This window comes from Bufo bufo, chromosome 3 (genome assembly GCF_905171765.1).
Source record: "Bufo bufo chromosome 3, aBufBuf1.1, whole genome shotgun sequence".
NCBI classification, from domain to species: domain Eukaryota; kingdom Metazoa; phylum Chordata; class Amphibia; order Anura; family Bufonidae; genus Bufo; species Bufo bufo.
Window position 1 is genome coordinate 382365468 of NC_053391.1, and position 26783 is coordinate 382392250.

The 26783-nt window shown below is 45.7% G+C and overlaps 1 protein-coding gene across 1 annotated transcript in view; it reads right to left on the reverse strand.

Annotated features, from left to right (window-relative positions):
- Window positions 1-20057, reverse strand: part of YWHAG (tyrosine 3-monooxygenase/tryptophan 5-monooxygenase activation protein gamma) — a 37305-nt gene extending 17248 nt beyond the window's left edge. Inside the window, 1 exon segment of the mRNA XM_040424726.1 lies at window positions 19714-20057. Coding sequence (XP_040280660.1) covers window positions 19714-19800 — 87 coding nt within the window. The 5' untranslated portion in view covers window positions 19801-20057.
- Between the last annotated feature and the right edge of the window lie 6726 nt (window positions 20058-26783).

Below are 26783 nucleotides of genomic sequence, written 5' to 3' on the forward strand. Positions count from 1 at the left end.
TTTTTTTGCATTAAAACATAAAAATGATACATGTGGTATTGTTGTAATTAGGGCTGCAGTAAACTATTTTAGAAAACGAGTATTTTAACGCTTAAACGAGTACTCCAATAGGGAAAACCTTCTTAAAATAATGTATTGCTTTATAAAAACAGTATTTTTATTTCTTACAGTGGTTTAGCAAATAATTGCACACATATAAGGCTTCTTTCACAGCTGCAATATACATTCTGTCAGTAGAACAGCCAGCCAGAATGTACCATATCGGGTATAGCTGGATACTGCCGGCTGCTGCAGCGATTGACTGTAATGGGGTCCGGCCTGGTTACAGCATTCAAGCTGGGTTTTGGCCCGACAATGCAATACCCAGCATGTATGCCGGAACATTATAGTCATTGAGAGCATATGCTGGTTGTATCCGGCTATACCCAATGCGGTATACTCCAGCAAGCTGTTCTTTACCAGAATGTGTATCTAAGCTTATGTTGTGAACTCCGGCAGTTTGTTCCATTGGAGGAATAGACTGCCGGAGTTCACTGGCTGCATCTGTCATAGCTGGATGCACATTGAGTGTAATAGGGATCCGGACAAAATATGCTGCACACTCCACTGGTACTCTCTCTACTGCCAGCCACAATGCAGACCACCCCCACTCTCTCTACTGCCAGCCACAACACAGACCACCGCCACCAGTGTCTCAATTCCAAACAAGACCAATGAACACCACTCATGTCCTGGCCTTTCCAAACATGGAGGGGTTCCCTTCCCCCTCAAAGCCATGTACTGTCGGACCCCCTGCCACATAGACACCACTGGCCCTTCAGGATATACCAACTCTACTCACTAAGGTACCAGCCTTCCTGAAACCACACTGCTCACACACAGACCACTGTCGCCTGTGCCCGCCACAAAGCAGTAGGGTAGTCAGCCCTTCCTTCCTCCGTACAATCTGGTCACAAGGACCAGCACAGCACACAAATCCAGACAGAACTTCCCCAACTCTACAATGAATTGTGAGCCCTCCACAGCACAGTAGGAGCCCAGCACTGCCCTTACAAACAACTACTGGGCCACGGGAACGACAGCCGTGAGAGACACGCAGAGCCCGCAAACACACAAAGCCGTACACATAACTTATTACACTTACATTCGTTCCGTAACAGTGTTTACTGGAAGCTGCAAAAATATACAGGCAGCGCACAGCTCTGTCCAGCTGCCCGGAGCCCCGCCTATCATCCGTTACCAGCCAATCACCCTTTGCAAACATACGCCAATAGCAAAAGAGCTCTCATCTGCATTGCTCTTGCGCTAGAAGCGCTGTGATTGGCCCCCGGGAGTGGGGCTGATACTGTATATGCGCAGATGTGTAGGGTGCTGAGTCAGGAGCCCACGGAGGGGTGAGTGACAAGCTTCACTTCACTGCCGCTCCGTGGTCATGCCACAAACGAGTCCTCGATGCAAAAAATTAGCATCTAGGATGCTTGTGTCGAATTACTCGAGTCAATCTAGTAATAGTTTCAGCCCTGGTTGTAATCATACTGACCCAAGAGTAACAGGTCAGTTTTAATGCATATGAAAGGCTGTAAAAACAAAACCCATAAAACTATGGCGGAAGTGTTTTTTTTGTTCCCTGCTTCCCACTACATTGTATGTAACTGTAAATGGTACTGTAAAAAAAGCCCTCATACAGATATGTGAATGGAAACATTTTATTTATTTTTTACTTTTTTTTTTTTAAGTCACCCTGGGTGACTAAAACTGGCAATCATTAGATTGCCCATTCTGTTAATTGATGGCTACATAGCCATCATTGAACACTTCATTTCCAATGTAACGATACAGTGCCGGTAATATTGGTATATTTCACTAATAGCAAGCGAAGCCTGCCTGAGGTTTCGATCTATTAGTACAGTGTAACAGGTTCCCAGATCTCAGCCAGGGAACTCTGTTACAGGAGCACACAGTTCCTGCTTCTGGACCACTCAGGTGCCATGGTCAGAACTGACCACGGCATCTGGGGGATGAAATGTATGCGATCAGCCTTATGGCTGATCCCGTACATGTGCTGCAGGTCTCTGCTGTTCGAAAAAGCAGAAACCAGGCAGCTATGGCGCCTGCTGCACACGTAAACCGATGCCATGTTTAAAGTGCAACTGTCATGTTTTCATTAAAAAAAAAAAAAATGTTCGCGTATGTTACTGCTGCTGCAGCATCATGCACAAAGCAATCTTTAGTTTCTGTCACATACCACCGTTTTCCTTGAGCTTTTCCCTTAGTTACCACCGTTTTGAAGCCTGCATTATGATAATCTTAAGATGGCTCCTCTGCCAGTTCTCTGAGGCCAAAACTGCCTTCCCTCACTTCATATACACACTTGTGCTAGCCAGCAGCTCACTGCCAGCCAATCAGATTGGATTACTGAGAGACACGCCTCCTGACTCTGAAGTCTGATACTATCTACACACAGGCATGCATTGTGGGAGGACCGCCCCTCGGTCTTCTGCTTACACTGAGTTGAAGACAGAAAAGCCATAGCAATGGTTTTTTAAAGGGCAAGGGACAGGGGACATTAATGAAAGCTGTTATTTTAAGGAAATTACAGATCTTTTGACAGTCATTGACAGACTAACTCAGGTATACATGCCTAGCTTTTATAAACTAGCAAATAAAATAAAAAAATATATGACAGTTACACTTTAAAGACGCAACTTAGTATTGGAAAGTTCCTCAAGGCAGTCATATTGGAATAACATACTGCCTTATCGTGGGACACCAAAAGGAGCACATGATCATCGAGAAGGAAGCATTCCTCCCAGACAACTGGCTGTTCGTTTAGTGGGGGGTGAAGTGCCCATTGTAAAAAAAGAATAGTTAAATGGGTTGTCCAGTTCTCTCACATTGCGTTCTCAAACAGCTGATGTGTTATTGATGACCTATCCTGGGGACAGGTTATCAATGCGAGAAAACCAGACAACCCCTTTAAAGTTGTGTGCATTCTGTATACACTCCTGTTCAAAAAAGCCAATGTAAAAGGTTAGCATACGACAGGGAAAAACGAGACCCGATCACACAGTCCTTTATTTGCTTATATATTGCATGTGAAACATAACTGAGCTGCAGCAACTGGGCACCGGCCACTACACAGTGCTTCTGGCGGCTGCTGCAAATAGCTGATCAGTAGCGGTGCTGGGTGTCTGACTTCCACCAATCTGGTATTGAAAGAGCCCGGACAACCACTTTAAAGGGAACCTGTCACCTGGATTTTGGGTATAGAGCTGAGGACATGGGTTGCTAGATGGCCACTAGCACATCTGCAATATCCATTCCCCATAGCTCTCTTGGCACAATAAAAGCACACAGAGCTATGGGGAATGGATATTGCAGATGTGCTAGCGGCCATCTAGCAACCCATATCCTCAGCTCTATACCCAAAAGCCTGGTGACAGGTTACCTTTAAAGAGTAAATGGAGTTTCAAAAAAATGCTTTACGTCAGAAGTTTTGATCAGTGGGCCCCGGGTGCTGAAACCTCCACAGATCAGTAAAACGAGGCAGAAATTCTTGACTGGGTGCTGTTGGCCCTCACTAGCTGGAAACAGGCTTAAGGCTCATGCACACGACTGTATTTTGCATCCGTGACCAATTCGCATTTTTTGCGGACTGCACACTGACTTCTTCATTTCTATGGGTAAACAGAAACAACGGACAGCACAAGGATGCCATCTGTGTGCTGTCTGCATCCGTATGTCCATTACACACGTTATAGAACATTTCCTATTCTTGTCCATATTTCAGCCTGAGAATAGTCAATTCTAGTGAATAGAGCGAGAAAAATGTGGAATGCACATGGAACGTGTCCATATTTTGTAGATCTGTGGTTTGCAGACAACAATACGGTTACGGTCATGTGCATGAGGCCCTATAGACTGTCTGTTGAGCCCATCTTCAGCTAGAGAGGAGCAACAGAGCCCAGCTCAGTGCTTCTGCCTCCTTGTTTTAGTGATCAGTGGGGTTCTCAGACCCCCACCAATCAAAATTGTTCACATCAGTTATTTCTTCCTTTTCTTTTTTTAAACAGTTAACATCCTCCAAAAAGTAAGCCCTTCACATTGAAAAAGAAGTGCGCACTGCGGACCGCATGTGATAATTTTCTGAAGAATTGCTTAATCGCCGTTTAGTAGTCCTGTGGACAACTCCATGTTTGTCACCTCTCTGTATGGAGGTGCGCACACAGGCGGTCACTCATTAGACCACACAGCTGAGAAGAGATAATGAACTACACATTATACTGACTCTTTATAGACCCTGGTCTATAACATGTTGCCTGCAGAGGACACTGCATTTTCAGTGTTCGGGTGCCTTCACACGTTGCAGAATTTTCCGCAACAGAATCTGCAGGTACGTATTTTTCAAAGTTGTGGATTGTGCGTGAATAATATGGCGGATACTGGGTGACATGGTGCGGGCAAGGAGGATCCGGGCAGCCGGGGACTGCAGGCGATGCGCACTTGAGCTTCATTACTGCTGAGCTCAGGGCTTCCAGAGCCCGGACAGACAATCTATGAAAAGCATCCTGAGTGCGAGCAAGCAGCACTAACACTCCGCAGTCAATGGGATGATTAGCAAAAAGCTGAAGAGTCTGGAGAAGGGAGTATGTAATAAACACCGGGGAGTGAGCTGCAGGCTCAGCAATAATAGGAATGGAAACTACTATAGGGAGCCCCCCCCATAAATCAGTGCTCAGGGGTAAAGTCCTAATCACAGGCGGGGATTGCGACTGAACCTGAGAGTGCCTTTATGAACAGAATGCCGGAACTACAGTAAAGACTGACACATGTTGGGGGGGGGTCACCACTTCTTTGTAATATACGGTATGTCACCGAGTCATGCTCTATGGGTGGATGACTAACCTCCTCCTGTCCGGGGCACTCTGGACCGATGCCGCCTGGTTAATCACTCGGACTGGCAGGCTGATGGCACTGGGGGATAGTGGAGCACTTGGGCATATCACACAGGGGGGAACGAAGGGTGTTGGAGACTGATGGCAGGGGGTCTGATAAGTTTTTTATAAAGGAAAACAGTCTATTAATAAATTTTTTCTTAGAAGAGTACTCGATTAAATCATAAAAATAAAAATTGGTAGAATACTCGATTACTAAAATAATCGTTTACTGCAGCCCTAGACAGCACACAGTGTGCTGTCCGCATCCGAGGTTCCGTTCCGTGGCTCAGAGGGAAAAAAATAGAACATGTCCTATTCTTGTCCGAGAATAGGCATTTTCTATTATGGTTGCGGCCATGTCCGGTCTGCAAATTGCAGGACGCACACGGCCGTTATCCGGGTTTTGCGGATCCGCAAAGCACTACGAACCGTCTGAATGGGCCCCAATATAGGGGAAGTCTTCGTGGAGCGTAATGTGTTGCAGAAAATTCTGCGACATGTGAAGGCACCCTTATGCGGATAGGTCATCAGTATCTGTTTAGTGGGGGTCCAAAACCCAGGACCCCCGCCAATCAGTTGTTTGAGAAGGCAGCCGTGCTCACAGTGGCGCTGTGGCCTTCTCACAGCTTTCCCTAGGCCAGTGAGTTCATCAGTCACATGGCCTATCTATCCAGAGGATAGATCAGTAGTATAAAAATCCTGAAAAACCCTTTTAAAGGAATCAGTTTAACCGAAACAGTCACATCAAAATTGGAAAACTCCACCCAAAGTAACTTTTTTATTGTAGATTTTTTGTCTCAAGTAAATATACTGTAGTCTACTCCTATTTCAGTGCAGTCCCTGAACCATGCAGGCCTGTGTAGGAGCTCATACTGGTTTATGACGACAGTCAGTGACAGAAAAGTTCTCCATCTGTCAGAAATATATCAGATATTCCTCTCTAGTGAGTCATTATTACTGCAGCATGTTTCACATTTGCGTTGTGGCTTTCTGGTTTTGAGATCCAGCAGAGGATCTCAAAACCAGGCTAAGGGCTCTTTCACACCTGCGTTCTTGTCTTCCGGCATAGAGTTCCGTCGTCGGGGCTCTATGCCGGAAGAATCCTGATCAGGATTATCCTAATGCATTCTGAATGGAGTGAAATCCGTTCAGGATGCATCAGGATGCCTTCAGTTCCGGAACGGATGTTTTTTGGGCGGAGAAAATACCGCAGCATGCTGCGCTTTTTGCTCCGGCCAAAAATCCGGAACACTTGCCGCAAGGCCGGATCCGGAATTAATGCCCATTGGAAGGCATTGATCCGGATCCGGCCTTAAGCTAAACGTCGTTTCGGCGCATTGCCGGAGCCGACATTTAGCTTTTTCTGAATGGTTACCATGGCTGCCGGGACGCTAAAGTCCTGACAGCCATGGTAAAGTGTAGTGGGGAGCAGTATACTTACCGTCCGTGCGGCTCCCCGAGTGCTCCAGAGTGACGTCAGGGCGCCCCAAGAGCATGGATCACGTGATCGCATGGATCACGTCATCCATGCGCATGGGGCGCTCTGACGTCATTCTGGAGCGCCCCGGGAGCCGCACGGACTGTAAGTATACCGCTCCCCCGCTCCTACTATGGCAACCAGGACTTAAAAAGCGTCATGGCTGCCATAGTAACACTGAAAGCATTTGGAAGACTGTTCCGTCTTCAAATGCTTTCAGTACACTTGTGTTTTTCCGGATCCGGCAGGCACCTCCGGCAACGGAAGTGCACGCCGGATCCCAACAACGCAAGTGTGAAAGAGGCCTAGGGCTACTTTCACACTAGCGTTCAGAGCGGGTCCGTCTGGTGTCTGCTCAGACGGATCCGCTCCTATAATGCAGACGTTTGTATCCGTTCAGAACGGATCCGTCTGCATTATAGTTAAAAAAAAATTCTAAGTGTGAAAGTAGCCTGAACGGATCCGTCCAGACTTTACATTGAAAGTCAATGGGGGACGGATCCGTTTGAAGATTGAGCCATATAGTGTCATCTTCAAGCGGATCCGTCCCCATTGACTTACATTGTAAGTCTGGACGGATCCGCTTGCCTCCGCGCGTTCAGGTGTCCGCTTGCTGAGCGGAGGCTGAACGCTGCCAGACTGATGCATTCTGAGCGGATCCGCGTCCACTCAGAATGCATTAGGGCAGTACGGATGCGTTCGGGGCCGCTTGTGAGCCCCTTCAAACGGAGCTCACAAGCGGATCCCCGAACGCTAGTGTGAAAGTAGCCTAATACGGATCAGTTTTGTCCCCATTCATTGTCAATGGGGACAAAACTGATCAGGATGAATTCCATTCCGTTTTGTTGATCGGACACAAAACAGCTGCGGTCAATGTAAAAAAAAAAAAAATCAATGAAAGTCTATGGTGCCGGACCAGATTTTATTTTTTGCGAAAAAAATGGATCCGGTGCCCATCGACTTACATTGATTTTCATACTGTGCCATTTAATATACCTGGATGCATCTGTTTTAGCCGGGTCCGGTTGTATTAAATCTAAACGGAACAAACCAGATCCGGCCAAAATGGATGTATACAGATCTGTTAAATGACACGGATCAGTTTAAGACTACATGCACACGACAGTTCCATTTATTGCGGTCTGCAAAAAACGGAAGCCGCCCGTGTGCCTGCCGCAATTTCTGCAAAACTGACAAGAATAGGACATGTTCTATTTATTTTTTTTGCGGGGCTACGGAACGGAGCAATGGATGCGGACAGCCACAAAGCAAGTGTGAAACAGGCCTAACAAGTATTGCTAGAGAAGCAGTCAGAATGTTTTAAGCTAAAGATCCAGTATGGACAGGACAGGGTAAAATGGGAACTTTATTCAAGTATGTGTGTGTGGGTTACAAATGTGTGGTGTGACTTAGGCATGATGAAATTCTAGCTTTACCTACGGTTACCCCCACCATTAAGATGTTGCACAAAATTAGTAAATTTCCATTAAACTTTTCTGTATGTTTTACACAAATGTACAATAACTGCGCACTACTTTCTTTTCAGAAACTGACAACTTATAAAGCTGGATTCAGACACCCGAGCCGAATACTTTATGTACGTACGTGGATGTTCATTTGGAATCTGGGTGCTTCCATTTTTTTCCCCCCAAACTCATTTACTTAAAGGGTCTCTGTCATCAGAACCTGGCAGAACTATGGGTATTAGGCCCCTTTCACACGGGCGTTGCGGGAAAATGTGCGGGTGCGTTGCGGGAACTCCCGCGATTTTTCCGCGCGAGTGCAAAACATTGTAATGTGTTTTGCACTCTCGTGAGAAAAATCGGCATGTTTGGTACCCAAACCCGAACTTCTTCACAGAAGTTCGGGCTTGGGATCGGTGTTCTGTAGATTGTATTATTTTCCCTTATAACATGGTTATAAGGGAAAATAATAGCATTCTGAATACAGAATGCATAGTAAACTAGCGCTGGAGGGGTTAAAAAAAAAAAAAAAGTAAAAAAATTTAACTCACCTTAGTCCACTTGTTCGCGGCCCGGCATCTCCTTCTGACTTCATCTGATCTCTGTGCAGCAACAGGACCTTTGGTGACGTCATTCCGGTCATCACATGATCCACACATGATCTTTTACCATGGTGATGGATCATGTGATGACCGGAATGATGTCACCAAAGGTCCTGTTGCTGCACAGAGATCAGATGAAGCCAGAAGGAGATGCCGGGCTACGCGAACAAGTGGATTAAGGGGAGTTACATTTTTTTATATATTTTTTTAACCCCTCCAGCGATGTTTTACTATGCATTCTGTATTCAGAATGCTATTGATTTCCCTTATAACCATGTTATAAGGGAAAATAATAATAATGATCGGGTCTCCATCCCGATCGTCTCCTAGCAACCGTGCGTGAAAAATCGCACCGCATCCGCACTTGCTTGCGATTTTCACGCAACCCCATTCATTTCTATGGGGCCTGCGTTACGTGAAAAACGCACAAAGAGGAGCATGCTGCGATTTTCACGCAACGCACAAGTGATGCGTGAAAATCACCGCTCATGTGAACAGCCCCATAGAAATGAATGGGTCGGTATTCAGTGCGGGTGCAATGCGTTCACCTCATCATCGCATCCGCGCGGAATACTCGCTCGTGTGAAAGGGGCCTTAAGCTGGCTGACATTACTACATCACTAATGTCAGCTGAACATAACTATATTAGTGCCATCTCATTGTGTGCCGTCGATATTGAGGAAAATAAACTTTTATAATATGCTAATTAGCCTCTAGGAGCAGGGTGGGCGTTGCTCCAGCTCCTAGAGGCTCCGTTCTCCCACCTCTGGCCATGCCCTGCTACACTTGATTAACAGGGCCAGGCAGCGCTGGTCTCCTCTTGCCGGCCCTGTCTGCCGGGGGAAATCTCACGCCTGCGCCGTCCCGTTCAGTATTCGTCGCAGTGAGGAAGCCGGCTGTCGGCGAATTTCCTTCCCACACTGCGCCGAATACTGAACGAGACAGGGCAGGCGCGTGATTTCCCCGGCAGACAGGAGACCAACGCTGGCCCGGCCCTGTCAATCAAGTGTAGAAGGGGCGTGGAAATAGGTAAGCGAACGGAGCCTCTAGGAGCAGGTGCAACGCCCCTCCTGCTCCTAGAGGTCATTTGCATATAATAAAAGTTTGTTTTTCTCAATAACGGCGGCAGACAGTGAGATGGCGCTAATATAGTTATGTTCAGCTGACATTAGCACATCACTAATGTCAGCTAGCTTAATACCCATTGACAGAAACCCTTTAAATGAAAAAGAAAAAAGTGCGGAAAGGACTGTTGTCTGAAAACAGGCCTAAGTGTGGTCATAAGAATTTGGAAAGAAATTTACTTTAGGTCTTAAAATTACACTAATTAGAAAAAATAAATAAAATAAAAAACTTCGAATAGGGGAACAAACATTAAAGGTTTTAGTTTTACACTATACATTAAAAATAACCCTTTCATTTGTGCCTACTGTTGCTATTCCTTATCTATAAAGCAGACAACCAACCACGTATAGGTCTTGCAGTCACTCGCTTCTGTCTCTTAAAGGGGATGTGACAAGTTAACCCCACCGCCATTTCTTCGCTATGGGGCTGCTGGAAACAGATGAGCGCTGTACTCCTCTCACAAGCGGCCCAAAACGGATTAGTTTTGCCCTAATGCATTCTGAATGACAAAAAAGGATCCGCTCAGAATGCATCAGTTTGCCTCCGTTCAGTCACCATTCCACTCTGAAGGCGGACACCAAAACGCTGACTGCAGCAAACGGATCCGTCCTGACACACAATGTGAGTCAATGGGGACGGATCCATTTTCTCTGACACAATCTGGCACAACAGAAAACGGATCCGTCCCCCATTGACTTTCAAAGGTGTTGAAGACGGATCCAATGGCTATAGAAGACATAATACAACCGGATCTGTTTATGACGGATGCATGCAGTTGTATTGTTGTAACGGAAGCGTTTTTGCAGATCCAAGACGAATCCACAAAAACGCTAATGTGAAAGTAGCCTAACTTATACACGACAGAGGACAGCCTGCCAGAGTTCACAGGATCTAGCCTAGCCGGATGGTGCCATTCACTGCCGGACCCCAATAACTAACAGGATCCTAACTGAGCATGCAATATTTTTTTGTCTGGCTGAAAACCGGGTTGTGGGCCGATCCTAAGCCGGAGGTTCGGAACCAAATCTTGCAAGGAATCAGGTCAGTTGCATACAGAACGCAGTATGTATACCATGGTTTATGCACGTTTTTGTTGATGTATTTAGAAAACATTTGTGGGAAAAATGATTTTTCAAATAAATAAAAAAATGCACAAAACAAACGAATAAAAACACATACTGTGACTGGTTATAGGTGCAACAGTTAGGCCTCATGCACACGGCCGTTCAGTGCATTGGGGAACGCAATTTGCGGTTCCCAAAATATAACATGTTCTTTTTTTTTGCAGTGCGGAGGCACAGACAAACACCATGGAAGCACTCCATAGCGCTTCCGCGCCTCTGTTCCACACTGCAGCTCTGGATTGTGGACCCATTCGAGTGTGCATGAGGCCTTAACTGCATAAGAGGCCAAGATCACCCTGTGCAGTTTGAGGTTTTTGTTTTATCTCCCATAATTAGAGTAATATTATATATATATATATATTATATATATATATATATACACACACACACACACACACACACACACACACACACACATACATACACCAAGGGAAAGCACAACTAGTCCACCAGTTTGACCACTTCAGGACTTAAGATGGAGTTCAGTACATTCAGGAGCCTTTATGGGGGTCAGTAACAGGTTTAGAGGCATTATTGTGACATCTGCATATCACTGTACTAAACTGATATTCCAGTCTCAAAACTTGATGGCAAATCTACAGGATAAGCCACAAATGACTGAAAAGAGAGAAGCACCTCTGTTGCTTGCACTCATCTCTAGAACAGAGCTCCATGAACGCTTGAATATAGTGGCCATAGGTGGTTTCCATAGCTCTCATACAAGTCAATTAGAGCTATGGACACTGTAGCAGTCCAGCTGGCTGTTTCCTTAGTTCCCACCACCTCTGGCTGCCACATCTAGGCACAGAGGGGCCATGATGGGAGATGGGAACAGCCTTTTATCTGTATTACAATGCCTATAATGTGCAATGGGCCTACACTATACCTTCAACTTTTCTCCCCCCCCCCCCCCATACATATTCAGGTCCATAAATATTGGGACATCGACACAATTCTAACATTTTTGGCTCTATACACCACCACAATGGATTTGAAATGAAACGAGCAAGATGTGTTTTAACTGCAGACTGTCAGCTTTAATTTGAGGGTATTTACATCCAAATCAGGTGAACAGTGTAGGAATTACAACAGTTTGCATATGCGCCTCCCACTTGTTAAGGGACCAAAAGAAATGGGACAATTGGCTTCTCAGCTGTTCCATGGCCAGGTGTGTGTTATTCCCTCATTATCACAATTACAATGAGCAGATAAAAGGTCCAGAGTTCATTTCAAGTGTGCTATTTGTATTTGGAATCTGTTGCTGTCAACTCTCAAGATAAGATCCAAAGAGCTGTCACTATCAGTGAAGCAAGCCATCATTAGGCTGAAAAAAAACACAACAAACCCATCAGAGAGATAGCAAAAACATTAGACGTGGCCAAAACAACTGTTTGGAACACTCTTAAGAAGGAACGCATCGGTGAGCTCAGCAACACCAAAATACCCGGAAGACCACGGAAAACTGTGGTGGATGACTGAAGAATTATTTCCCTGGTGAAGAAAACACCCTTCACAACAGTTGGCCAGATCAAGAACACTCTCTAGGAGGTAGGTGTATGTGTGTCAAAGTCAACAATCAAGAGAAGACTTCACCAGAGTGAATACAGAGGGTTCGCCACAAGATGTAAACCATTGGTGAGCCTCAAAAACAGGAAGGCCAGATTAGAGTTTGCCAAACGATATCTAAAAAAGCCTTCACAGTTCTGGAACAACATCCTATGAACAGATGAGACCAAGATCAACTTGTACCAGAGTGATGGGAAGAGAAGAGTATGGAGAAGGAAAGGAACTGCTCATGATCCTAAGCATACCACCTCATCAGTGAAACATGGTGGTGGTAGTGTCATGGCGTGGGCATGTATGGCTGCCAATGGAACTGGTTCTCTTATATTTATTGATGATGTGACTGCTGACAAAAGCAGCAGGATGAATTCTGAAGTGTTTCGGGCAATATTATCTGCTCATATTCAGCCAAATGCTTCAGAACTCATTGGACGGCGCTTCACAGTGCAGATGGACAATGGCCCAAAGCATACTGCCAAAGCAACCAAAGTGTTTTTTAAGGGAAAGAAGTGGAATGTTATGCAATGGCCAAGTCAATCACCCGACCTGAATCCGATTGAGCATGCATTTCACTTGCTGAAGACAAAACTGAAGGGAAAATGCCCCGAGAACAAGCAGGAACTGAAGACAGTTGCAGTAGAGGCCTGGCAGAGCATCACCAGGGATGAAACCCAGCGTCTGGTGATGTCTATGCGTTCCAGACTTCAGGCTGTAATTGACTGCAAAGGATTTGCAACCAAGTATTAAAAAGTGAAAGTTTGATTGATGATTATTATTCTGTCCCATTACTTTTGGTCCCTTAACAAGTGGGAGGCGCATATGCAAACTGTTGTAATTCCTACATCGTTCACCTGATTTGGATGTAGATACCCTCAAATTAAAGCTGACAGTCTGCAGTTAAAGCGCATCTTGTTCATTTCATTTCAAATCCATTGTGTTGGTGTATAGAGCCAAAAATGTTAGAATTGTGTCTATGTCCCAATATTTATGGACCTGACTGTATGTAGCGCCATTCACACAACCGTATTTTTTGATTTGCAATTCAATAGGTGCCGTCTGCATTTGCATGTCCGTTCCAGAGCCTCACAAAAAGATAGAACATGTCCCATTCTTTCACGTTTTGCGGTAAAGAATAGGCACTATTACAAGGGGTCTGTAAAAACAAAACAACACGGACCACAAAATGCACAGTCGTGTGAAAGCACCCTGAAAGCTATGAAAAGAATATTGTGGCACGATCCATCCCATCCCATAGTATGCAGGTGTTCTCCTTTAGGTAACATATAAAGGCACACAGTGTTAATGTGCTGCAATGGACAGATTTGCTGTGTGCATGAGGCCTAAGGCAAAGTTCATACATAGGGCCAGATTTATCATTAGCTCAAGTCAGAATAATGGAGTGAAAAAGTTGCAAAAAAATGCGCAAATGCTAAAACTGCGCACAAATTTGCGACTTTTTTCTGCTCTGCACTATGCTCGCCAGTTTTCTGAAAGTGGGCGTGTTTACTTATGTAAATGAATCTCTAGACAGATTTACTATTGGGACTATTTAAAAAGTCGCAAAAAAATGCGCAATTTCACTCCAGTGAGGATCATGCTTATCTTATGAGACTTTTTAATAGAACATGCGACTTTTTCGCAAAAACTTGCGACTTTTGTAAAGCTGCTTACTGACGGATAAACTGCTACCGTCAAACAACATTTATTACAGTCTTAAAGGGCCGATCATAAATCTGACTTGGCTAAAACTGACTTTAGCCATATGTGAAAGTGGAGTGAGCTGTCAGAGTAATGATAAATCTGGCCCATAGTGTCTAGCGAACTTGTTTTTTTTTAAGTTCGGCGTCTAAAGTTCGGGTTATCGAAGAATCCCATTATGGATTCCGCTACCATGGACCATAACGGAATTTAGAATCCATAACGGGATTCTTCGATAACCCGAACTTTAGACGCCGAACTTAAAAAACAAGTTTGCTCAACACTATTCATACACTTTAAATGGTTGAAACCCCTATTTCTATGGGGCCATGCACATGTCCATGTTTTTTGCAGATCCATGTGGCCTTTCCACAAATGGTAGAACATGTCCTATCCTTGTCCGTATTGCAGATGAAAATAGCCCTTACTGTTGATGTTACTGTCTTTTGTGGATATGTTTGCAGACTAAAATACAGGTGGGAGCAGCTTTGGGGGGCGTTATACTGTTGCCTCAGGTGTGGCCTCCCCTAGTCTGACACTGCATGCCCCTGAAACCTTCTGTACGTTCGGCTCCTTTCTTCCAATTAGCGGTTTTGAGACGATAAAGCTGTATATGGCATTTATATAGGCAAAAATAGTTAGCCTCCCTTCAGGGGATAGCGGTGATAGAGTAACGTCCGCTCCCTGTAATAAGAATCGCCACCGACAGTACAGAGGAAGACTGGTTGCCCAGGTCTGAGCCAGCAGTTCACAAGTCACTGATACGGGAAGGAGGTAATGGATACGTCTCCTCCACTGACGACAGCCCCTGACACTGCGTGTGACAGGTTTGTCGAGTTGGAGAAATGTTACAGGCTGAAAGAAGCCATTTGTAGTGGGATCGCGAACATCACAAATGAGTGTGCTACCAGACAGGACTAAACTAAGGAGGAGTTCTCGTTTCCTAACCTATTCTGGACGTGTTGGCAGTCTGCAGGACATCGCTCCGCCAGCCACTGCCTGTGCCCGCTGCTGGCCTCAGAACCAATACTCATTAAAGGGAACCTGTCACCAGGATTTTGTGCATAGAGCTGGGGACATGGGCTGCTAGATGGCCACTAGCTCATCTGCAATACCCAGTCCCCATAGCTCTCCGCGCTTTTATTGTGTTAAAAAAACGTTTTGATCAATATGCAAATGAACCTGATATGAGTCCTGTGTCCGGAGATGAGTCCAGCGGAAAGGAGCCCAGCACCGCCCCGCGTCCTCCGAATCTCCTCCTTGCTGACTCACGTCACAGAGCTGGAGCGCCGAAATCTCGCGATGCGCGAGCTAGCGCATGCGCAGTGTCGGCATCATGTTCATTCCCTGTGCTGGCATCAGCACAGGGAACGAACTGCGCATGCGCTAGCTCGCGCATCGCGAGATTTCGGCGCTCCAGCTCTGTGACGTCAGCCAGCAAGGAGGAGATTCGGAGGACGCGGGGCGGTGCTGGGCTCCTTTCCGCTGGACTCATCTCCGGACACAGGACTCATATCAGGTTCATTTGCATATTGATCAAAACGTTTTTTTAACACAATAAAAGCGCAGAGAGCTGTGGGGACTGGGTATTGCGGATGTGCTAGTGGCCATCTAGCAGCCCATGTCCCCAGCTCTAGGCACTAAATCCTGGTGACAGGTTCCCTTTAATTTGTGGATTTATAAATCAAAGACCATCACTTCCTAATAAAGTAAGCCCTGATGCACATAACAGTATTTTACCTCAGTGTTCGATGCGTCGTTTTTGCACATAGCACACAGACCCATTCATTTCTATGGACAGTACACGGATGTTACCCATGTGCAGACCGCATGCTTACGTCCCTTCCACAAATTACAGAACCCGTCCTATTCTTGTTCACAATGCAGACCAGAACAGCTTTCTATTGATGGGAGTGAGAAAAACGAGGATAGCACATCCTTGGTTTGCAGACCAAAATATGGATATGGTAGTATGCATGAGGCCTGCAGCAAACCTGTCTCAGTGAAGATAGAGTGCAATCTGAAACAGGTTATAGAGCAGGAGGAGCTGAGCAGATTGATATAAAGTGTTATGGGAAAAGTTCCAGTAAAACTTGTGTTTCATTCATTTATATTCCTGCTCATTCTGGTCTTTGAAGTCCAGGAGACAGTCCTATCAGTGACTGACAGCCTCCCCTCTAGGACTGTGTATACAGATAGCTGTCAGTCACTGACTGAAGTCCAGGAGACGGTCCTATCAGTGACTGACGGCCTTCCCTCTATGACTGTACAGAGATAGCTGTCAGCCACTGACTGAAGTCCAGGAGACGGTCCTATCAGTGACTGACAGCCTCCCCTCTATGACTGTGAATACAGAGATAGCTGTCAGTCACTGACTGAAGGCCAGGAGACAGTCCTATCAGTGACTGACAGCCTTCCCTCTATGACTGTGTACACAGATAGCTGTCAGTCACTGACTGAAGTCCAGGAGACGGTCCTATCAGTGACTGACAGCCTCCCCTCTATGACTGTGTACACAGATAGCTGTCAGTCACTGACTGAAGTCCAGGAGACAGTCCTATCAGTGACTGACAGCCTTCCCTCTATGGCTGTGTATACAGAGATAGCTGTCAGTCACTGACTGAAGTCCAGGAGACGGTCCTATCAGTGACTGACAGCCTCCCCTCTATGACTATGTACACAGATAGCTGTCAGTCACTGACTGAAGTCCAGGAGACAGTCCTATCAGTGACTGACAGCCTTCCCTCTATGACTGTGTACACAGATAGCTGTCAGTCACTGACTGAAGTCCAGGAGACGGTCCTATCAGTGACTGACAGCCTCCTCTCTATGACTGTGTACACAGATAGCTGTCAGTCACTGACTGAAGTCCAGGAGACAGTCCTATCAGTGACTGACAGCCTTCCCTCTATGACTGTGTATACAGATAGCTGTCAGTCACTGACTGAAGTCCAGGAGACAGTCCTATCAGTGACTGACAGCCTCCTCTCTATGACTGTGTACACAGATAGCTGTCAGTCACTGACTGAAGTCCAGGAGATGAACCTATCAGTGAGTGACAGCCTCCCCTCTATGACTGTGTACACAGATAGCTGTCAGTCACTGACTGAAGTCCAGGAGACAGTCCTATCAGTGACTGACAGCCTTCCCTCTATGGCTGTGTATACAGAGATAGCTGTCAGTCACTGACTGAAGTCCAGGAGACGGTCCTATCAGTGACTGACAGCCTCCCCTCTATGACTATGTACACAGATAGCTGTCAGTCACTGACTGAAGTCCAGGAGACAGTCCTATCAGTGACTGACAGCCTTCCCTCTATGACTGTGTACACAGATAGCTGTCAGTCACTGACTGAAGTCCAGGAGACGGTCCTATCAGTGACTGACAGCCTCCCCTCTATGACTGTGTACACAGATAGCTGTCAGTCACTGACTGAAGTCCAGGAGACGGTCCTATCAGTGACAGACAGCCTCCCCTCTATGACTGTGTACACAGATAGCTGTCAGTCACTGACTGAAGTCCAGGAGACGGTCCTATCAGTGACAGACAGCCTCCCCTCTATGACTGTATACACACAGATAGCTGTCAGTCACTGACTGAAGTCCAGGAGATGGTCCTATCAGTGACTGACAGCCTCCCCTCTATGACTGTGTACACAGATAGCTGTCAGGACCGCCTGCTTCACTTCAACACCCAGAATGAGCAGGAATTTAACCCCTTCCTGACATGGCAACTTTCCATTTTTTTTGCGCAGCCATAACTTTATTTTTCCACTCAAGTTGTAATTTCATATTGCTTACCATGTAGTGGGAAACTGAAAAAAAAAAATAATAATAATAATAATAATAATAATAATAATAATAATAATACAAAATGGGGTGGAATTGGGGGGGGGGGGGGGGGAAAGAAAAAAAGAAAACTGTTTTATGGGTTTCGTATTTGTGGGTTCATTGAATAAAAAAAATAATAATAATGTTTACACTTATTTTTAGCCATCTAGGGGACCTGAACATGCCATCATCAGATTGCTTTTCCTACACACTAATGTCATTTAAAACCATTAGTGGACAGGAAATTCTGTATTTTTCAATGCAGTGCTGCCATCTGGAATTCTACATTGGAATATACCTGTGATAGGCCGGAGCCTGTATGCAGTTGCCAGGCCTATCACTACCAAGAAACAGCTTCCCCCATCTCAGCGCAGAGAAGTTGTTCTGACCGCGGTAGCACAGCGCTCCCGGGGAAAGTCGCTTCCGATGCCATGGTCACAATTGACCATGGAATCTAAGGGGTTGAATGTCTGTTCTGCGTTATCGACAATCGCAGGCATTAGCCCCATCTTGGAAGACCTAACAGCCGCCGAACAAGGCAGATTCAGGAAAGGGTTCAATCTGTTGGAGTTCACTGTTCATGTGGGAGGTGTTATCAGTGACTAACAGCTATCTATGTATAGATTTACAGAGAGAAAGCCATTATTGAGATATACATTTCTGAACCTTTTCCCATAAAACTATATCTCAATCTGCTCAGCTCCTCCTGCTCTATAACATGTCATTTCACAGTGACAGGTTCCCTTTAAGAAGTATTAGCTCTCATGTACCAAAGCTTTCCTAAGTTGTAGGTTCATGATAAAAAAAAAAAAGAAAAAAGAAAGACTGTCTCATGACAACCCTTATCCCAATCCACGAGATGGATCATAGGCATCTGATCTTTGGGGCCCCTGTGTTCCCCTCTTTGAATGGAGCAGAGGCTGTCACTCCATTTAGCTTAATGGGCCTGCGGGAGAAAAGAGTACAGGGCGTGTGCCGGCTCCATTCAAACAGGATACACATGGCCCCCTGCTGATCAGACGCTTACCCCCTATCCTGTTGGTTGCTGATCAGTGGATCTATGGTTATACACAGGTCATAGATCTGGAGTCGACCACTACAACACATGGTATGGGCATGTCTTCCCATCATCACGGGGGCTTCCTACCGTATTCCAAAAAAAAAACAAAAAAAAAAAAAACACACACACTTGTGGTAAAGTCGCCTCCGATAAAACTAGTCCTAACTAGAAGCAAAATGTGCCCAAGAGGCAGGGCGAGCGAGGAAGCGAAGATCGCTCTGGAATACCTAGGTCATAGGACAAGCAGTCAAACAATCCCTATGTTAACACTGGCAGCTTCCATGCATTTCATCACAGCAATATCTTGGATAAGGGCCATGCATTCTGTCTGGTACCAACCACCTGGGCGCAATGCAGATTTCGTCTCCAAATGACATCACTGGTTGCTATGGAAATAAGTGAGGTAACATTTCACTGCCTGAGGGCAGAGAAGGACATCCATCTGCCTGCATGCCATCCCTATACCGAAAGAAGTGCTGCACCAGTGGAACACCACCATCAGATGCTGATGGGCAGGACAGTGCCATGTGTGCGGGCAAACCCGTGCCCAATCAGCTACATAAAGCAGTGCACAGGAAAAGAAATGGGCTATTACACCTGCAACCCAAAGCATGTCCCCACTGCCTCCCCTCCCTCCTCCAGACAGTCCAGCCTCTTCCCTGCAATATGACAAATGCAGAATCTTCTGGAAGGGCTGGCACTGCCTCCCACCACCGCTTTGTCTGACACTGTCTATGGCACCCCCGGGGGAGCGAGCCCGACAGGTAGCCGTGACGTCAGCCGGGGCTATACCGCAGTGTGGCGGGACAGCACATGTCCTGAGCCGGTACTTACTGCTTTCATGGCAGCCGCCATGTCATCGTATCTCTCGGCTTGTTCAGCCAGTCGGGCTTTCTGCACCAGCTGCTCGCGGTCCACCATCTTGTACGGAGCGGTTCGGTGTGGCAGCAAGGGCTCGGTGTAGACGGAGATGACACACAGGGCGGTGGTGGCGCCGGGAGCTACGCCCTTGCTGGTGCTGGCTGGGTATTACACTGGCACACTCCGCTGCTGCTGCTGCTGCTGCTGCTGCTGAATAACGGTCTCTCCTCCACCAGCCGGTTACTCCCCGCTGACTGTGCGTGCTCCGGCACCGCCCCCTTCCCTCCTCCTATAGTGTGGCGTTATGTCACTCTCTCCCGCCCTTTCTCCTCCGTGGCTGATGTCAGCCGCCGTAAAAGGGCAGCCGTCGGCTCCACAGCTTGTGAGAGGCGCTTGCGGGCTGCTGGGCGGTGGCCCTCAGCTTTCCAGCCGAGACAGCAGGCTCCCGCCGCAGTGCGTCCTGGAGGATGTAGTTTCTAGAGATTTGCTGTAGTGACACTTGTAGAGGGAAACGCCTTTGTGTAGAAAACTACAACCCCCAGTGAAGTAGACCCCGGCGGTCTCTATAGTCTTCTCGTGTCATTTATGTCCCCATGTTACCTCACACAGTTGGACGTGTGGTGTCTCTGTAGTGGAGTATGAAGTCAATCTGTATAGGAGGGTTTTCTGCCATTTCTCAAGTCCTATAGAGAAGCCTCAAGGAAAAAAGTGCCATACCCCAAGAGTGCTTTATTATGAAACAAATCCTCTTCCGTTCCTCTATCTCCGCTCACTCTCTCCTTCATCCACTACAATCTGGTTTCCACACCCTACATTAGACAGAAACTGCCCTCACCAAAGTGACAAATGACCTCCTGACAGCAAGATGCAATAAATGGTGACTACTCTCTACTCATTCACCTTGATCTCTGCAGCCTTTCATACTGTAGACCACCATCTCCTCCTTACCATGCTCCAATCTATCCGCCTAAAGGACACTGCCCTTTCCTGGTTTCTTTCCTATCTTTCAATGTATTCGCTGGCTCTACTTCCTCTCCTCTCCCTCTTGCTGTTGGGGTTCCTCAGGGTTCAGTCCTAGGCCCTTCTCTCTCTACACAACCCCAATTGGACAGACCATCAGCAGATTTGGTTTCCAGTACCATCTCTATGCTGATGACATACAACTATACAGTCATGACCAAAAGTTTTGAGAATGACACAAATATTAGTTTTCACAAAGTTTGCTGGCTGCTAAACTGCTTTTAGATCTTTGTTTCAGTTGTTTCTGGGATGTAGTGAAATATAATTACACGCACTTCATACGTTTCAAAGGCTTTTATCGACAATTACATGACATTTATGCAAAGAGTCAGTATTTGCAGCGTTGGCCCTTCTTTTTCAGGACCTCTGAAATTCGACTGGGCATGCTTTCAATCAACTTCTGGGCCAATTCCTGACTGATAGCAACCCATTCTTTCATAATCACTTCTTGGAGTTTGTCAGAATTAGTGGGTTTTTGTTTGTCCACCCGCCTCTTGAGGATTGACCACAAGTTCTCAATGGGATTAAGATCTGGGGAGTTTCTAGGCCATGGACCCAAAATGTCAACGTTTTGGTCCCCAAGCCACTTAGTTATCACTTTTGCCTTATGGCACGGTGCTCCATCGTGCTGGAAAATGCATTGTTCTTCACCAAACTGTTGTTGGATTGTTGGAAGAAGTTGCTGTTGGAGGGTGTTTTGGTACCATTCTTTATTCATGGCTGTGTTTTTGGGCAAAATTGTGAGTGAGCCCACTCCCTTGGTTGAGAAGCAACCCCACACATGAATGGTCTCAGGATACTTTACTGTTGGCATGACACAGGACTGATGGTAGCGCTCACCTTTTCTTCTCCGGACAAGCCTTTTTCCAGATGCCCCAAACAGTCGGAAAGAGGCTTTAATCGGAGAATATGACTTTGCCCCAGTCCTTAGCAGTCCATTCACCATACTTTTTGCAGAAGTTCAATCTGTCCCTGGTGTTTTTTTTTGGAGAGAAGTGGCTTCTTTGCTGGCCTTCTTGACACCAGGCCATCTTCCAAAAGTCTTCGCCTCACTGTGCGTGCAGATGCGCTCACACCTGCCTGCTGCCATTCCTGAGCAAGCTCTGCACTGGTGGCACTACGATCCCGCAGCTGAATCCTCTTTAGGAGACGATCCTGGCACTTGCTGGACTTTCTTGGATGCCCTGAAGCCTTCTTAACAAGAATTGAACCTCTTTCCTTGAAGTTCTTGATGATCCTATAAATTGTTGATTGAGGTGCAATCTTAGTAGCCACAATATCCTTCCCTGTGAAGCCATTTTTATGCAACGCAATGATGGCTGCACGCGTTTCTTTGCAGGTCACCATGGTTAAGAATGGAAGAATAATGATTTCAAGCATCACCCTCCTTTTAACATGTCAAGTCTGCCATTTTAACCCAATCAGCCTGACATAATGATCTCCAGCCTTGTGCTCGTCAACATTCTCACCTGAGTTAACAAAACGATTACTGAAATGATCTCAGCAGGTCCTTTAATGACAGCAATGAAATGCAGTGGAAAGGTTTTTTTGGGATTAAGTAAATTTTCATGGCAAAGAAGGACTATGCAATTCATCTGATCACTCTTCATAACATTCTGGAGTATATGCAAATTGCTATTATAAAAACTTAAGCAGCAACTTTTCCAATTTCCAATATTTATGTAATTCTCAAAACTTTTGGCCACGACTGTACACTTTATCCCCCAACATCACCCCTGCTGTATTACAGAAAACCAGTGACTGTCTGCTGTCTCTAACATCATGTCCCCTATCTAAAACTGAATCATTCAAAAACTGAACTTCTTGTGTTCTCTCCATTTACTAACCTACCCAAACCTGATATCTACCTCTCAGTGTGCGACACCATCATCACAATTATGGTCCAGTCACACGTCCGCAATTTTGTTCTGCATTTTGCGGAACGGAATTGCGGACCCATTCATTTCTATAGAAAAAGACGTAAGGCAGCTCTCACCTGCAATAGTAGAATCACCAGAGGTGCACGGATGCCGCTCCTGGATGCGGTATATGCAATGAAAAAGAGAAGAAAATCCGTCTCTCTTCGGTGAAAAAATGAAAAACTTTATTCCAGCGTATTAAAATCCATACAGGTGTACATGAAACAGTCAATGCATTTCAGACCTCAAGGAAATGTGGGTCCTTCCTCATGACAAACATGTATATGAAATGGGAGCTCCCTCTTAAGTAACACAAACTAACCCCAGGTTGATAGGTATCACCTGGGAGGTGGAGACCCAAGGGGGCGTTCCCATGCACATGACAGAATAGAAAACCTCTTTAACCAATGGCAGAAACCAGCAGAAGGAAAAACTCACATACAAGTAAATCAAGTCACTAAAACAGCAATCATTAAGCTAAATAAAAATACAAATACAAAGAGAGCAAAAGTACTGGTGGCAAAGCGTTTGTGTAGTAGAAAAGACGACGTGGTCACACATCAATATTGTAGAATGAGATCATGACGTCTATTCAACCCACAGGGCTGGCGAGATTCTAGCTGGAAGATCCAGAAGGCCTCCCTGTTAAGGAGTTTCCTCCTGTGATCTCCCCCCCTAGGAGGTAGAAAAACTCTTTCTATGCCCTTAACCTGTAAGTGGGATACATCACCAGCATGTGCAACTGCAAAATGCAGGCTGACTGCAGAGACATTCCGGTCCTTATAATGAGGCACATCGGATATGTGTCTGCGAATCCGATTTTTTAAAGGAGTGGTGGTGCAGCCCACATACAACAAGGAACAAATTGTACATGTAATAAGATACACCACATGTTTGGTGTTACAATTGATATAGGATTGGATGTTATATACCCTTTCGTTGTTCATGGACTTAAACGTTTTTCAGTAGTCATGTGGTGGCAACAAATACATTTTTTGTGACCACACTTAAAATTACCTTTGTGCTGTAACCAGGTGGCTTGTGGTTTTTTGCCCACTGAAAAAAAGCTAGGGCTAATGATATTACCCAGGGTGGGTGCTTTCTTGGCTACACACTTAATTCCGTTGCACACAATATCAGACCACTCGCCGTCAAAATTAAGTACATTAAGATATTTTTTCATAATTTTACATATGGCAGAGAACTCTTGGCTATATTGTGTTACGAAATAAGTTGCTTGCTGGCCATAATTGGAATCCACTGATTGTCTGCGTGCCTGAGACTGTCCAGGGAAAATTAGTGACTGTCTATTAATTTGCGAAACCATTTTTTTTGCATATTGTATATCCCGCTGTAAATAGTCCCTGCGTAGCAGTCTATTAGTTATGTTAGAGGCTTCTGTCTCAAAAGCCCTCTGATCGGAGCAATTCCGACGGGCACGTATAAGTTCACCCCTGGGGATGCTGTGGATAGTATGGGAGGGGTGGCATGACTGGGCCAGAAGTATGGTATTGCCTGCTAATTGTTTTCGGTGGGTAAGTGTATTAACTGCACTGGTGGAGGGATCCCCCCTCAGGCACAGATCCAAAAACTGAATCTCAGTTTGGTGAGGGTGAAACACTGAGATTCAGTTTTTGGATCTGTGCCTGAGGGGGGATCCCTCCACCAGTACAGTTAATACACTTACCCACCGAAAACAATTAGCAGGCAATACCATACTTCTGGCCCAGTCATGCCACCCCTCCCATACTATCCACAGCATCCCCAGGGGTGAACTTATACGTGCCCGTCGGAATTGCTCCGATCAGAGGGCTTTTGAGACAGAAGCCTCTAACATAACTAATAGACTGCTACGCAGGGACTATTTACAGCGGGATATACAATATGCAAAAAAAATGGTTTCGCAAATTAATAGACAGTCACTAATTTTTCCTGGACAGTCTCAGGCACGCAGACAATCAGTGGATTCCAATTATGGCCAGCAAGCAACTTATTTCGTAACACAATATAGCCAAGAGTTCTCTGCCATATGTAAAATTATGAAAAAATATCTTAATGTACTTAATTTTGACGGCGAGTGGTCTGATATTGTGTGCAACGGAATTAAGTGTGTAGCCAAGAAAGCACCCACCCTGGGTAATATCATTAGCCCTAGCTTTTTTTCAGTGGGCAAAAAACCACAAGCCACCTGGTTACAGCACAAAGGTAATTTTAAGTGTGGTCACAAAAAATTTATAAATATATATAAATTTTTAAAGTATTTGTTGCCACCACATGACTACTGAAAAACGTTTAAGTCCATGAACAACGAAAGGGTATATAACATCCAATCCTATATCAATTGTAACACCAAACATGTGGTGTATCTTACTACACAAACGCTTTGCCACTTTTGCTCTCTTTGTATTTGTATTTTTATTTAGCTTAATGATTGCTGTTTTAGTGACTTGATTTACTTGTATGTGAGTTTTTCCTTCTGCTGGTTTCTGCCATTGGTTAAAGAGGTTTTCTATTCTGTCATGTGCATGGGAACACCCCCTTGGGTCTCCACCTCCCAGGTGATACCTATCAACCTGGGGTTAGTTTGTGTTACTTAAGAGGGAGCTCCCATTTCATATACATGTTTGTCATGAGGAAGGACCCACATTTCCTTGAGGTCTGAAATGCATTGACTGTTTCATGTACACCTGTATGGATTTTAATTCGCTGGAATAAAGTTTTTCATTTTTTCACCGAAGAGAGACGGATTTTCTTCTCTTTTTCATTCATTTCTATAGGGCAGCACGATGTGCTGCCCGGATCCGGAATTGCGGATCCGCACTTCCGGGTCCGCAATTCCGATCCCGAAAAAATAGAACATGTCCTATTCTTGTCGGCAATTGCGGACAAGAATAGGCATTTTCTATTAAGTGCTAGCGATGTGCGGTCCGCAAAATGCGGAACGCACATCGCCAATGTCCGTGTTTTGTGGATCCGCAAAACACACACGGACGTGTGAATGGACCCTTAGGCAGCACACCCTATACCTGTAATACTGTAACTCACTATTAATTGGCCCCCTCACCAGACTCCCCCTTCTCCAATCTGTCCTTAATGCAGCAGCCAGGGTCACCTATCTGTCCAACCGCTACTCTGATGCCTCCGCCCTGTGTCAGTCATTGCACTGGTTGCCCATACAGTAGAGAATCTAATTTAAAGGGTTTCTACCACCACATTTTGACCTAATTAGCTGTCAGACACTAACGATCTGCTAGTGTCTGCTGTACCTAACCATGCTATTGTAATTCCTTTCTCTGCAGCGGTTACCCTAAAAAACGTAGTTTTTTGGTATGCTAATGAGCCTTTAGGTGCTATGGGGGCGTCTTTTCAGCACCTAGAGGCTCCGTCCACTCACCATTTCTGCCGCCCAGCGCTCTCCAGCCCGCCCATCTCCTCTAGATTGACAGCCCACTCGCGCCTGCGCCGTGTGCTTCTGTATTCGGCGCAGGCGTAGTGACTGCAGGCGCGAGAATTCGGCCGAGATGCAGAGAAGTAGTCTGTCAATCTAGAGGAGAGGGGCGGGCTGGGCAGTGGAAATAGTGAGTGGACAGAGCCTCTAGGTGCTGAAAAGACGCCCCCATAGCACCTAGAGGCTCATTAGCATAGCAATAAAACTACGTTTTTTAGGGTAACCGCTGCACAGAAAGGACTTACAATAGCATGGTTAGGTAGAGCAGACACTAGCAGATTGCTAGTGTCTGACAGCTAATTAGGTCAAAATGTGGTGGTAGAAACCCTTTAAACTGCTCGTTCTCACCCACAACGCTTTCCACAGTGCTGCACCCCCCTACATCTCTTCCCTCATCTATGTTTACCAACCTATCCGTGCTCTATGCTCTATAAATCATTTGAGACTAACATCCGCCATAATCCGAACTTCTCACTCCCAGCTCCAAGACTTCTCCCGAACTGCACCAGTTCTCTGGAATGCACTACCCCAAGAAATTAAGGTAAATCACAATGTACACCGTTTTAGGCGCTCCCTAAAACACATCTTTTTAGGGTGGCCTATCACATCTATTGGGCATTCACTCAGAAATGATACTTTGGTTTGCGTTACCATCA